Genomic DNA, 14,779 nt, shown 5'->3' with positions numbered 1-14,779 from the left:
GTGCTCGTTTGCGCCATCAGCATCGTAGCAGAGAAACTGAGGTGGGCTGCGAGCGAATTTGGCAGAAAGGTGTTAGAGACACCGTACAGTCGTGGGGTGTCAATACACAGTATATGGCCAAACCGGGGTCTTTTCGGCTAGCGTCGATAGAATTATGGACAGCGGACCGTGTGTGCGTATTACTGATTGCTTGTCAGTAAGGCGATAAAGTGTTTAGAGACACCGTACAACCGTGGGTGTCAATACACAGTATAGTAAGCACGGAAATTACTCTTTTTAGAGGAATTAAATACCGTTCGCCACTATAGTGAGGTCGCATAACCGACAGTATTACACAGTATGTTTGGATAAACAGCACACAGAAAACATTACAGGGCAGTCCAGCCGAGGCGCGACATAACCCCTTTTCTCCCAGACAGTTTCGTTCTCTGTTGATGCAGCTGTGCTGCGGAGACCAGAGCTCAGCCGTTCAGGTGCACAAGCCTCAGTAGTGACGGTGACCGAACGGCTCACGGAGCAGAGCAGTATGTCTAGGTGGTTTAATGTCAGACTGAACCCATCGCAGAGAGGAAGTCTGCCGTGAGGCCCGCGGTTTTGCCGTTTATTAAAAGGGCAGAAAAACCGGGTATATATATAAGAATGTACCAATATTCAGCGCACTGATATAGGACGGGACTGAATAAAGGGAGGTATTCGGGCCTCAGTATATTATAAACAAATTCGTTCTGCCTCTGATTCCGTCTAAACCAGAGAGAAATTACCAGGCAGACGAAAAATGAGCTATCTGAAGTGAGATCGGCTCAGGCCAGTAAAGCTCTATAATAAGTGTTTTAGCGCTCCAATAGAGGCGTGTCCGCCTTATCGAGCAGACGAATGAGATCGTGCCGCTCCAGGAGGGGAGGGGCATGAAGCTCTCTTATAATGAGTGTTCTTGGTGCTCCAATAGCGGCGAATCGGCCCTATCGAGCAGACGAATGAGATCGCGCCGCTCCAGAGGGGAGGGGCATGAAGCTCTGTAATCGTTGAACACTGGACAGCTGCATTTAGAGGCAGCGAGCCGTAATACCGCGTGCTAGCTAAGCCGTTAAGAGACCTCACCACTGTGGGGAAAGGAGCGAGGGACTCCGCGAGCGTGGAGCACGAGTGGCTGTGCTATGACAGAGACAGGAGCAGACCGCCCGTGTTTGCTTGTCGTATGCATCTATCCAGGTCTACGGTTCCCCGCTTGTTCATCTCAACAAGAGAGGAACGGCAGAGGGGAGCAGCAACACAGACAGAACAGCCATGCGTCGTGACGGTATCACCCGATGCACTCGGGGGATTAATATATGTGCCAGAGATCTCGCCACTGAATTTGAGAGGAGCGAAGGGACTCTGTAAGCATGAACGGTTGCGGTGTGACAGAACACAGGGGGGGTTAGTCCGTGTGTGCTTGTCTATGCATCCATCTAGTCTCATGGCTCGCCGTGTGTTCATCCCGGCGAGAGAGGAACAGCAGGGGGAGCACGAAACATGGATAAGACAACCAAAGCATAAGCGCGGTCCCGGCGTGGGAGGTGCCAGACCGGTAACGCGCTCGGAGGAAATTCATAGCAGAGAGGCTCACCGAGCCGCTGTGCTGGACGCTATTACAACAGCGCCTGCTCTTTTAGCGTATAGCTTTATATTAAAAATATTGATCTTACCGGGCGGCCGCAGGGGAGACCTCGTCAGGCGTGTCCGCTGCACAGGGCTCGTACCACGGCAAGCGAAGGCTATCTTCGGTTCTCGGCCGGAAAGCGGCAGGGGAAGACGCTAGGCCTGGACTCTGCTATCTTCGGTTCTCAGCCGGAAAACGGCAGGGGAAGACGCTAGGCCTGGACTCCGCTGCAGGGCTTTTGTCAACGGCGAGGTAAGGCTTCTTCTTTTCTTCGGAGCAGCGAGAGGTTCGCGCTGAAGGAGAAAATAATGAGCTGCTGACGATTGAACCGCGCTTATATAGGGACGCGTTCCTCCCGCGCGCGGGTTCAAACGTCATTGGTCTGTACTTTGTACAGACGTTAACCAATAGGCTTCAGTCACGGAGTAAACAGGAGTTTCCCCCCCCATAGCGTCAGCTAACTGACGCAATGCGAAGTGAACCGTATTGAAAGGGAACTTGGATTTATTGCATTTTGTGAAAAAAAAAAAACATCTGTTTTTATAACGCCTGTATTATTGATGACATCAATACAGTTAATGGCATAAGAAACCTGGCATTCACATTTGGTCCCCCCACACAAATTTCAAACTCATTAAGTTATTTTTCAGTTATATTTATTATATTTTAATTATGTGATATAGAAACAAATTTACCAAGATTGCATTTGTCACATTTTCAGCATTGAATGTATTCATCATTGTTTTCATCTGCTAATTTTGTTCCAAAAGATACAGGTAGGCAGTAACATTATTTCAACATTAATCATATTTTGGCCTGAATCTATCAACATCACATGCGCTCTTCACAGAGGCTTATTAGGTCACTATACAAGACCACCATTGTCCTGTGTTGCCAAAGCATGGTGCTAAGGTAACATTTTTACTTACCAGACAGAAAACAAAACAAACTGGCTTGATTCAGAGTTGATTAAGATTTGGCTACATGCCTGTCTAAACCAAATCAATATTTCCAACTGGCATAAAATCGCACAAGACCTTTTCTCCATGAGCAGTATTGACAAATCCTTCTTCTAGAGGTTAAACCTGACAGACAACATATCCCACGACAAGGCTTCCTGTGTACAGGGGATTGACATCTGACAGAACCGGAACTACTGAGAAATGCAAATTGCGGTAAACTTGTTCACACTTTATTTGTGAAGGTTGTAATGGCCTGGCACTTTTAAGCGTGTTACACTTTTGGTGTGTATATCTGTCAACTTGAACTGTTATAGTCACTAACCATACAGTATCTAGTCTGAGCAGATTGACTGACAGCGACAGAAGGATTAAAGTGAAGGTGTTTGATTGATTGAGTATGTCATTTTAGGACCCATCTGTCAAGACCTGTCATCTTCCAAAATGACAGCTGAGAAAAGTCAACACACATACACACAATTTTCCCCTCTTTCTCCAATAAACACTCCTTATTTTGTCATGAGGGGTTGCCTAGCAACAGCACACATTCTGAGATTGTTTATGATGCTTGAAAAGTAGTTCAGCTCATAAGAAGCAAAAAGAAAACTGATCACGCAAAAGGAAACTGCATTTTAGGCTTTTTTAAAGGTTGCCTGATATGAGATTTATAGGCACAATCACATCTGTAAAGATTAAATAAATCTCTACTGAATTCGAATCAGGTCAGGTTTAAAAGAGACAGAAATCGCTCACACATAAAAATCTATTTTTGTGGCTTGTACCTGGGTCATATTATGGCAAGTTTTTTTCTGGATTTGTAGATAGCAATTTAAACAATATTTTATCCAGGCCCCCTTATTGAAACTATAATAAAAAAACGACATTTATGTACTTTATCAGTAACTCTTCCATTTTTAGTACCTACGGTGATACGAAGATATTAAAAACAGAGATGATTCACATAACAGCCTGTCCATTTTAAGCATTAAAATTGTTTATTATAAAGTTATGGCACTGCTTATGTCATTTTGACTTTAAATCACTTACACTGAAAAAACATTCCTGTAAATAACTGGGGTGCCTAAAAAACCTTACGCCGGTTTTACACCGCAAGCATGAGCAGCGCATACTGTGCAGTTTAATAACAGAATAAAAATCTCAAGTTCACATTACTTTATTTAACATGCATTTATGAGCAAAACCTCTCCAAGATGCTTTTTGACAGTCAGTATAACTGTGATTTGTTTAATCCACATTGTTTTCGTGCTGTTCTGGTCCGTGCAATGTCAGATATAGACACAATACACAACTATAGACATAAAAAGCCCATGGCACATTATTAAATATGTTTCTCTTAAGTTTTACGATAAAATAAAAAATTAATTCAGTGATTGACAGCATGAAGAGGTCAATCGTGTTTCCCTTGAACAGTTTAAGCATAAGCTTTAGATTTATAGATGTATCCATTTCTCCTTAAGATTATTAAGATAGATGAGGACTCATTTAGTGCTGGGCAAAAAGTGAATGACAGCGCAGTCTTCTGGCTGTCATGACTGTTTGAAACACACTTGGCATCAAATTCATGATTTTATGGTAAAATTAAACTTTTTGCATCAATCCACGACCATTTTTAAACCATAAACAATACCACTTTAATTGAGCGTGAGCAGCGCAGCAAACATTGAGCCGACGCCGAAACAATCGCAGCACTGCTGCTTCAGCAGCACGCCTGCCTTGCGAGTACGCGCTGCTCACGAGTGCGGTGTGCATGCTTTAACACTGGATTTCCACCGACTGCGGAACGGCTGCGGAACGGCTGTGGAACGGCGGCGGAGTCAATCAGTTTTTCATTCAAGTCAATGTGTGTATTTCCACTGACTGCGTTCCGAATCCGTCACATCTCCGGCCATCCGCAGCTTTCCGGAACAAATACGTAGAGCTTCTATTTTTGACGGATGCCGGACACCTTTATTAAACTTTTTATTAAAAGGTTTGTTTTTATCAAATTCAGCATCTAATTCACTTCATTTGCGATTAAAAACAAGGAAACACGGCGCACACGTCACTACGGCAAGCAGCAGGTGTCCGGCTTGACGGCTCTGTCTTTAGTTCCTCCCTCGACTGCAAGCGGCAAACCTCACCGATCGGTCTGCGCAGCGCCGGATGATCTTGAACACACCTCTTGTGTCATGATCTGGGCTGGTCCAGCAAAACGTCATAATTTAACGTCATAATGGGCGGAGACAGAACTAGAGATCATCAAGTGAATTTGCGAGATCTCATGGGTCCTTGTCACTTCAGCACGCAGTCGCTCTGCAACAAATATGGAACTGGTGGGTATTGGTGGACGGCGGAGTGCGGAGCCGTAACGCAGCGGAGCCGATCTGCAGCCGCTCCGCAGTTGGTGGAAATCCAGCGTAACTTGTTAACATGGGCGATGAAAAAACATGCACAGCTACTTGCTGCTCATGCTTGCTGTGTGAAACCAGCGTTAAATTACAGTAATTTTACGTAATCCAAAGAGTTCTTCCATTTTTTTTGGTGTTTTTTCATTTTACCGGGGATATGTAAATTTGCAGTGTATTTCTATAATTTTACCAATTTAACTGTATTTAAAATAACATGAAAAATCTGTCAAATAAAACAGTAAAATTCCATAAAAATTACAGTTTCTTTAACACTATAGTTTTAAAGTGTAGTACAATGTCAGAAATAAATGTTCGAAAAGTGGTCCCAAGCTGTCACTGGGCAGCACCCTTTCAAAAGGTGCTAATGTAGGTACAAATATTTTTGGTAACAATATGTACCTTTGAGGTACTAATATGCACTCTTTGGTACCAGTGTGTACTTCTAAGGGACTAATATGAACTCTTTAGGTGCAGCGTGTACTTTTGAAAAGGTACAGCTCCAGTGACAGCTAGGGATAATGTTTTAAAAAAAAAATCTGACTGTATATACTGTATGATCACTTCAAAAGGACAAGTCATTTAACTGGCCCTGTTGAACTGAGTTTCTAGGTGCTCCTGAGTAAGTTTAAATTGGCTTAGGCTTACATGACCGTGTTGATGCCGGAAAGCTGCTGGAACATCTGAAGTCCACAGCCCACGATGAGAGCACGGCGTGCTGGAGGGTAGGTCAACATGCGCCAGATCACCGGGCCCCCTGTATGCACAAACACACATTTGCGTCAAAACAGCAGACCTGTATCATCAACAACATACATTCCTATTAGAAAAATTCTCTGCCACAAGTATACACATCACCAAGATGTTTGTTAAGCACGTGGGAGGGATCTACTTTTAAATATTGTGTACATATGAATCTAATATAGTGGTGATGTGAAGGGGGATTCACTGATGCATTACAATCATTACAATTTATTATTATTTCTATTATTGCTATGTGCAAATATGACATAGTTTGCAGTTAAAAGAGCACAAAAATGTCATCTTCCAAGATAACATGGACATCAAATAAACATAGGCAATGTATGTGCTATCATGGTCTGCCTCTTCTTCTTCTTCTAAATTTCAAGTGCACTTCAATGATGATGATATGATAGGAATTTCTTGTTATTTTCTGGTGTTAGTGGTCATGCATAAATCATCAACATATTTTATGCCAAAAATGTATATTACTATTTACGTATATTACTACTATAGAAGACATGACAACATTTCTCTATGAAAGTGATAGTGTACAACAACAAAAAATCTTCACCCTGGCAGGAGTTTTCATTAAAGTTCGGTTTTAGTCACCTGATACTGCGTTTGTGTGTAGACAAATGGCCAAATTGCATAGAAAAAGGTAAGATTAAAAAAAAAAACTTGTATGTGTGGACAGGCCCCACTTGTATTGTATGACCAGATATACAGTAACTGACGACCAAATTGGACTCCCATTTTACTGTCCTTCTTCTTTCTGACATTACCATTTGAAGCTTTTTTCCCTATTGGCCACTTGATGCCATTCCCAAACAATATGCTTTTGTTCACTGCATCACTGACACCTTTGCACTTCATACCAGCTAAATGTCACTGTCCTTCTGGGAACATATAGTTCCCTCCTTTCAAAAGACTACAAAAGCAAACCCTCACATCTCAATAATATACCATTTACTCAATACATTTACTTAAACGGTAGGAAATGTTGACATTTTTTTATTTTATTTTAATTGGTGTAAAAAATAAACTCTAGTAAGGAAATTGGAATTGTAATGCGAATGAACAGACAGCTACTGTACAGTATGTCTCTCTGTGTTATCGGATACTAAATTTCTATTAGTGTATGCTGCACATGTACATTTACATTTATGCATTTGGCAAATGCTTTTATCCTTAGATGCTTTTTATTGCATTTAGTATATACATTTTATCAATGTGTGTGTTCCCTGGGATCAAACCCATGACCTTTGTTTTGCTAATGCGTATACACATATGTGTTTTGTCAAAACGTAATTATTCTTAAATGTCTTAATTTTTTACAGTTTGGTCAAATGATGAGTAGAAATAAATCACAGCTGATGTTACTTATGGATTGTTTATTATATTGGAAATAGGTCAAGTCAACTGGGTCTCATTAGTGTGATCTGACTGCAAATTGACTCTATGGTGAAGTTCATAAATATTAATTAGCTCATACTGACCTTGCTGGGTAATCTTCAAACATTTTAAAAATGCAAACCTTCACATCTTCTTTTTGCAATGAGATGCTGTAAGCCCTATAATTATATTCTGTATCAAAAATGCGCTTTTAATGCAAGACAACATGTGTAAGCTGCATATTTTAACATTAACTTTGAAAAATATCAGCTAAAAGTAGGGTGGTTTCCAAGCCCCCTTATAGATATCTAGTTGCATGTTTTTCTATTGATAGACGCTGAAAATATTTTGTAACATTTTTGGTCTACTGACATCACAGCTCAATATTATTGCTTAAGGCACTATCAACAGATCACATTGCTTTTGCAGTACCAGAGTAAAACATTCACATACAATATATGGTTTAAATTAAAGCTTAAGATCTCACTGTGGGGAAAATCAGATTTTTATTGTTGTTTATATGTCTATGGTGTTTTTAATATAACTGATTCTTGAAACTTTGGCAAAAACATAAGAAAAGTCCCACTAAGAAAAGTGCTAATTCTGTTGGAAATTAATAACATTTTCATGAAGAAAAAGAATCAATGTTATAATCAGGGGGTCCTTTGCACATATGTAAGGTTCTTTTATAGGTTTATTTTTATTTTTTATTAATTAAATGATTATATGCTGGCCCATTGCCTACAAAATCAGCTGTCCTCGGTTAAGAGATAATCATTTCAACTTGATTAAAAAAGCCAAAAGTAATAATTGAATTGAATAACATATTTACCACATGAAAGAGTACATTGTAATATGTATTAAAAACTACAAACAGTGAGTTTTGAACAATATTTACTATTATTTTGTGATTGCTCAAGATGTGTCCCACATATTCACCACCACCGTCAGATATTTATAAAAACTGCATTCCTGAGGACTCCATTTTCAAACCTTCAGCTCTACTGCATGCTTCAAGATCACTCATGCTCCTGTATGTTTGCTATTTTCTCTTAAACTTTTCATATTTTTGGACACTGCTACTGTGACAACCATAACATGTCAACACAATTAAAAAAATATAAGATTAAATTATGAAATAAATGTATCATTTTTAAGAAGAGGTCTGAAGTAGCTAGCAACAGAGAGGAAACAAGATGGCTAATGTGAAGAACTCATTATTTTTTAAATCTATATTAGGTTTTTGTCACCACCGTCAGATGTCACCACCGTGACCACCGAAGTTATGATTTGATATTTGTTCATCACAGTGCTCAGGATTGTTATTTTTTGGACCAAATATTTACATAAAGTTTAAGCAAGAAGCCCTGGTATACATTTTGGAATAATGAGGCCAATGTCACCACCGTCAGACGTAGTTTTATTTGTTTTAAATGAATATGCTTACAATATGTTTCTTCATCAGTGCTGTTGAGTTATTAAATTAATAGTCTCTATTAATACAAAAATATGTTTATTAAATAAAAAATCATTACTTTTTCTATTTAGGCTTAAAGTAAACTTTGTATGAGTAATAACTGGAAAAACGCCTATTTTATGAAAAAAATACGAACAAGGGAGGTTGCACCAGTAAATTACTGAACAGCCAAGACCTTGGTCTATAATGATAAACCTTTAGATTTTGTAAGTTAACAAATTTTTTTTTTTCAAAACTTAAACCTGTTTTATCTAAATTCCCAAGAATCACTGATATGTTTTAAGACAAGCAATGGACAAAGTCATCATTTAACACCATTGCTGAGTATTTTCTTATTCCAGTGGTTTAAAATCGCCTTGGTTTCCAACACCTAGAGTCTGAGTGCTGTAACCTATTGCTGTTCTTGTGTTGCTATAATTGCTTCTATTGTTTACCTCATTTGTAAGTCGCTTCGGACAAAAGCGTCTGCTAAATGACTAAATGTACTGTAAATGTAACCTGTTACCGTCAATGCTAAAATATTAAAGTGCTGCGAACGCACAGATCAAATGTAGAATCTATCTATGTATATATCTATTAGCATATTCATTTATAGTGTATATGGTCCGAGCTGTGCCACTGAGTAGAGGCGGGGACTAATTTGCATATTCATAGATCCATGTATACTAAATGAAGCAAGGGTGTAAAGTTACATTCAAGCTGTTTTAAAGCATGAAGAAATGACTGTGACAGGTAAAACTTTTATATATGCTATTATGATGCTTTTAAATGATAAAATTATTGAGTACAAAGAAACTTTAAAGATTAGTATGGCAGAATGCATACCTCCAGATGATCCTGTGTCAGCCCAGCATCTCTCATTTATGTTGAATACAAATAAAGTAATTTCTCCAGGTATTATCCTTGGCCTACTTAACATAGCAAATGTCTGCAGCACCTGAATGTTTAGAATGTAATTACACCCTTATGCAACATTTAACCCGAATGCAAAACACTAAACAAGTTTAAAGGATTGAAGAGCTCTTTATTTTTATGCATTTGTTTCTCTGAATATAATTATAGTGCATGATAATGAGGACTTTCTTTGTGCGTAGCATTTTTTCAGAGCCTAGCTGAGGTCTTATAGAAACAAAGCTTGTAGATGGCAGGATGAGAGAAAATGAAAGAAAAAGCGAGAGAAAGCAATAGCGAGACCGTACTCCTGGGTACGTCTGGCATCCATAGCAACCATTCGCCCAGGGCACTCTCTGATAACTACCAAGCTGCCAGGGTGGATCTCTGTGGTGGGGCCGGATGAACTTAACCATTTAAAATGGGGATGCCTGGCAACCAGTTCACCTGATTCTTGGACAGGAGTAAATGAAAGAGATGTCAGACTGGCTAATAGCAAATTTCTCATTGTTTCTTTGTTGCCATGGTGTTTTTATATAAACCACCAAAAATATCATTGTTTTGTTTTATCTTCCACTGAAATACAGACGTGGTCGAGTTGTAAGTAACTTGTAGCCAGTCTGCACACATGCTTTTTTCGAGATTGATGAATGGAGCTGACTGGCTCTTTGTGGTTCCAAAGTAGTTAGCACATCGATCTGTCTGCTGTTTTTAAATCAATCCAGATATGGCTGGCAGGGATTTTTGTTGTCAATGGGGGTTGCTTGTTTATAGGCAACCCCAGTGATTACCGGTTTATTCACAGATTACTTGGTCAGCTGGTGACTGTCTATACTGTACGGTGCCGGTGGTTGTGCCATTGGTATTGCCTGCTGCTGGTAGATGGGCTAATTTATTAAACTCCGGAAGTCGCATTGGTTGACTTCATGTCTCATCGAGGTTTAATATTTCAGGTTCTATTTCAAAATAGCAACCATTACTTTTCAAGATAAAAATAAAACTATAGTGATTGTATGTCTTAAGAGAAATAAATCATCATTTTTTTTTTTACTGAAATGTGAGAACCTCGATGACGTATGCGGTCGACCAATGCGACTTCCGGAGGATATGATTTTTGAATACACAAATTGTTTTATGTAAATGCCCCATAAAATTGTATGCTCGAAATTAGTAATTAGTTAAAGGATAATTCCGGTATTTAACACTTTGGGTCTCATTTCTGGTTTGTTTTGGATGAACTACAGTGATGGACACATAAATTTTGACAATGGGTCGTGTCTTGAGTTTTTGACTCGTTTAGAAGCGTCTCTTGACTGCTTCAGAATGGAAGTCAATGGCCATGCACAAACATGTCATTAAAACAACACTTAACGTTCATTTTCAAAATTGTGCTACTCACCGAGTGGTGCGTGGTGTTCGTTGATGATTAAAAACAAGTTGTATAGCGAAATACAGTTTCTGTCGTGTTTTATTTGGCATTTTGTAAATTTCCATTGACTTCTCTTGGAAGACTCATTGCTCGCTGATATATCACTCCGCCGCTGGGAAACAGAAAAGGGTCTGTTTACATGTGGTTGTAGTTTTTTCGCTCGGTTTCTCTCAGAAGAAATTTTTCCCATATTTGTAGGGCTGGACCAGAATATTTGAATATTCTTTCCGTGGGTTGACATTCCATTTTCAGTTTTGAGATTCGAATATATATATATAAATATTTTACAGCGTTAATGCATAAACCAGCCTATAAAGGCTTCCCTTGGATCAGTTAGTTGTTGACTAGTCCACCAATATTATGTAGATTTACAATGTCCCCAATGTAAAACATTGATTTAAATCAATTCAAAATTGCATTTAAAAAATGAGTCATGCCTGCTAAGTTGTATTCCTAAGACCAAATTCTTGTCTTCTTGTAGCTCAACTGGTATAGCACTGTGTTAGCAGTGTAAAAGGTTGTGGGTTTGATCCCCAGGGAACACACATAAAATATTTAGCTTGATTGCAAGTTGCTTTGCATTAAGGCATCTACCACTTGTATTTTCTTTACTGTAAGAAGATCACATAACAGTCACTGATATGTAAAATTAACTGTAGTTACCCTGTGCAACTGTGCACACTCTTGGTTTCAGCATATTTACATTAAAGGTGGTTTTCTGGCTAGAATTATTGCTGTGAATGCACTGTACTGTAATTGTGGATTCCATAAGGATCCAGAGGTATTTACCTTTTCGTTGAATAAAATGGTTTAAGTGAGCTATACTTAAACTAGGTTAGTCACCCGTCACAACACTTCTAACATTTTACTGCCTCAGTTAATGTGTCTAACTTTGATATTAAGTGAAAAGAGAAAAGGTATCTGGCCGAGTGGTTTCCATGGAGATCAAGAGAGGATCTCGGTTTAGCATAGAATCAGAGCACTTTAAGAATGGTAAAAAATGTTAATTTAACCACGAAAGGAGAATAGATGTCATCCTTTTTAATGTCCTGCAAAACTTGCCCCAATTTTGCTACACTTTTGTGGGTGGTTATGATGCAGTCGTTCTGAGTGTTACAATGTTAAGTGTTTTAGGCTGGTTTCTTGCTGGCCAGATGGTTGCTTACTAGCCATAATAGCCCACCCATATGTTTCTATGATATTCTGTTTGTTAAAGTTTCTGTGTATCATTATTTAGCCATATTATTGCCCAGATGGCACTGTCATGTGGTATCACATTTATTATGGTTACACTACATAAGTTTTTCCATTAGAGAAACCGAATCCCTCTTTTTGTGGTTGCTTGTTTGATTAAAGACATTTCTACACTAAATAATTGAATCAATGGAGGATCCTGCCTCTTCACAAACTACTTTGATTCATAAAAACTTCGGAGTCATACCTCCTACCCAGGGCCGGCGTCAAGGGGGGGGGGGGCATTCGCGGGCCGTGCCCCCCAAACAGGTTGTTGTGCCCCCCTACACAGTTTTTTATTAATTTAATATATATCAAGAATAAGTAAAATGAATTAAACATTGAATGTTTCATGGCTTTTAATGTAATCAAATAAGGAAAATATAGTTGATATAGGTTTTTTAAATTAAAATAGACCAGTTTTTCTCTGATTGGTTGTATTGTGGCGTTTCATGTGTCTTTAGCATATTAAATGTGACTTGATGCTAGCAACGTGTTTTTTCGCGGCATTTTATGGATCGTGTAAAATTAGAACATTTAGAACGAACCAGCACCGCCTTCTTCAACTGACTTCATGCAAACACAGACTGGCTTAAACTCGGAGATTAGAGGTCAAGGCGGAATTTTCAAATTTACAGGACACTGTTTTAAGGAAGTTTAAATGTTCGCACACGCCGCTTTAGCTTTTTTAAAGGTAAGTTAGCGTTGTTTTAATTTACCTAAGCCTAAATGTGAAGTGTGGCTAAAGACCATTAACAGCATTGTGATGTGATTATGGTAATACTGATTAGTTTGTGGTCTTTTGCACTTTATACGGGAAATGAGCTGACAGACTGTACCAGTTGTATGAGTGTGTGCTTGCCCTGTATTTGTTGTTTTAATGCCTTATATTTGCAAGTTATTGTTGCTAATTGCGTGCTCTTTGTTGGAAGGCGCATGCCCCCCTGTTAGTTACGGTCTGGCACCGGCTCTTCTCCTACCTCAAATCATGCTCTTAATTTAGTTAAAATCTTAAAGAGATAACTCACTGAAAAATACAATTCTGTCATAATTTACTCACCCTTAAGTTATTCCAAACCTGTTTTAATTTCTTTGTTCTGCTGAATACAAAGGAAAATATTTGGAAAAACATTTGTAACCAAGAAGATCTGGGGTACCATTGACTTCCATATTATTCCATTTTATAGAAGTGAATTGTGCCCCAGACCTTTTTCAAAATATCTTCATTTGCATTCACCAGAACAAAGAAATGTTAACAAATTACATTTACACATTTGGCAGACGCTTTTATCCAAAGTGACTGACAGTGCATTACAAGGTATACATTTTTTATCATAATTTTTTTTTCAGATAATTACCTCTATTCTGTTTACCAGTAGTTGTAAAATGCAAAGGTTGGTTGGAGTGGTATTTGTACCGCCCCTCCTCCAATGTGATTGGATGGGTGAGTAAAAAGTAACATAGCATGTGTCACAAAAAACAAACAAACACAGGACTTAGTTTGTAAACAATTAAAACAATACACTCACCTCACAAAAACGCTTTTGTTGAACACATGGCCTTAGGCATACATTTATGGGAGATATATCTACATATTAACCAAAAGTTATATCTATAATTAGGACCTCTAGATACCAAAATATTATGGAAACTTGGGGGTGGGCTCTCAATTCCACCCGTAAAATTAGTTTAGCAACTAATGTGCTAACCAGGTATGCTACATGTCCTGAAAAGTAAAGCTAAAACATTTCTATCGCCCCCTGGTGGCTGGCTGCAGTATAGGTCATAAACACCACCCTCTCCATTTAAACAATGGGATATTAGCAAAACTTAAAATGCGAGAAATATTAAACTGATCAGAAATATTGTATCAGATATCTGTTCTTCGTACGACATTATTAAAAAAATAAATATATATCTATATGAAAATAGGGACCAGAAAACGTGGGTTCTTTACTGTATATAATGGAGCACTGGCTAGAGATGTGTCATATAATTTCCTCAATGACTCCCAGTACTTCCTTAGTTACCATGCAGTGATTCAATTAAAAACACACACAAGATGTTTAGCCAGCTTTGTTTGGAAGTACGGATTGTACGTCTGGACGGATGAAGTTAAGCGCCTCGTTAAAAGCTCCGTTCTTCTGCACAGTCTTGTTAAATGCAATTCATGAATCTGAATTTGGAGCAGTAATCAAATGAGGCGCTGTCACTGAGGAATAACCGGACCGAACTCTGCATAAAAACATGCAATAGGTTTCTCTCACAATCAGACGCTGCGTTTGCAGTTTGGAGGCCAGTTTGAAGGCCAAAAACAGTACAAAGCTGGAATTTTAAATACATTTATAACACATTTATAAATGCATATCTAAGCAAAATAAATTAGTTTATAACCAAAACTATTGTTATGATGATTTTACAGAAACAACATACTACTTTAGAAGCTTTTGGCTTATATAGCTTGAACTGAGTGCTGAATCCCTCATGTATGGTGATATTGTGTATTGTAAGGAAGGACAGCACTCACAGTTCACTTAAAACCATTAAACGCTGAAGAAAGGCGTTTAGCCCGAAACCTCCATTGTTGGTGATTAAATACTAGGTTTTAAG

General features: G+C 38.6%; 1 protein-coding gene across 1 annotated transcript in view; it reads right to left on the bottom strand.

The window, feature by feature from the left end:
- Nucleotides 1–14,779, bottom strand: part of LOC135760676 (proton myo-inositol cotransporter) — a 78,896-nt gene that overhangs the window by 29,834 nt on the left and 34,283 nt on the right. Inside the window, exon 4 of the mRNA XM_065274758.2 lies at nt 5,652–5,760. Within this exon, the coding sequence (XP_065130830.1) occupies nt 5,652–5,760 (109 nt within the window). The remainder of the gene's footprint in view (nt 1–5,651; nt 5,761–14,779) is intronic.

This window comes from Paramisgurnus dabryanus, chromosome 1 (assembly GCF_030506205.2).
Source record: "Paramisgurnus dabryanus chromosome 1, PD_genome_1.1, whole genome shotgun sequence".
In the NCBI taxonomy this organism is placed as follows: domain Eukaryota; kingdom Metazoa; phylum Chordata; class Actinopteri; order Cypriniformes; family Cobitidae; genus Paramisgurnus; species Paramisgurnus dabryanus.
The sequence above is the reverse complement of the archived record's forward strand: the minus strand, read 5'-3'. Positions and strand labels throughout refer to the sequence as shown.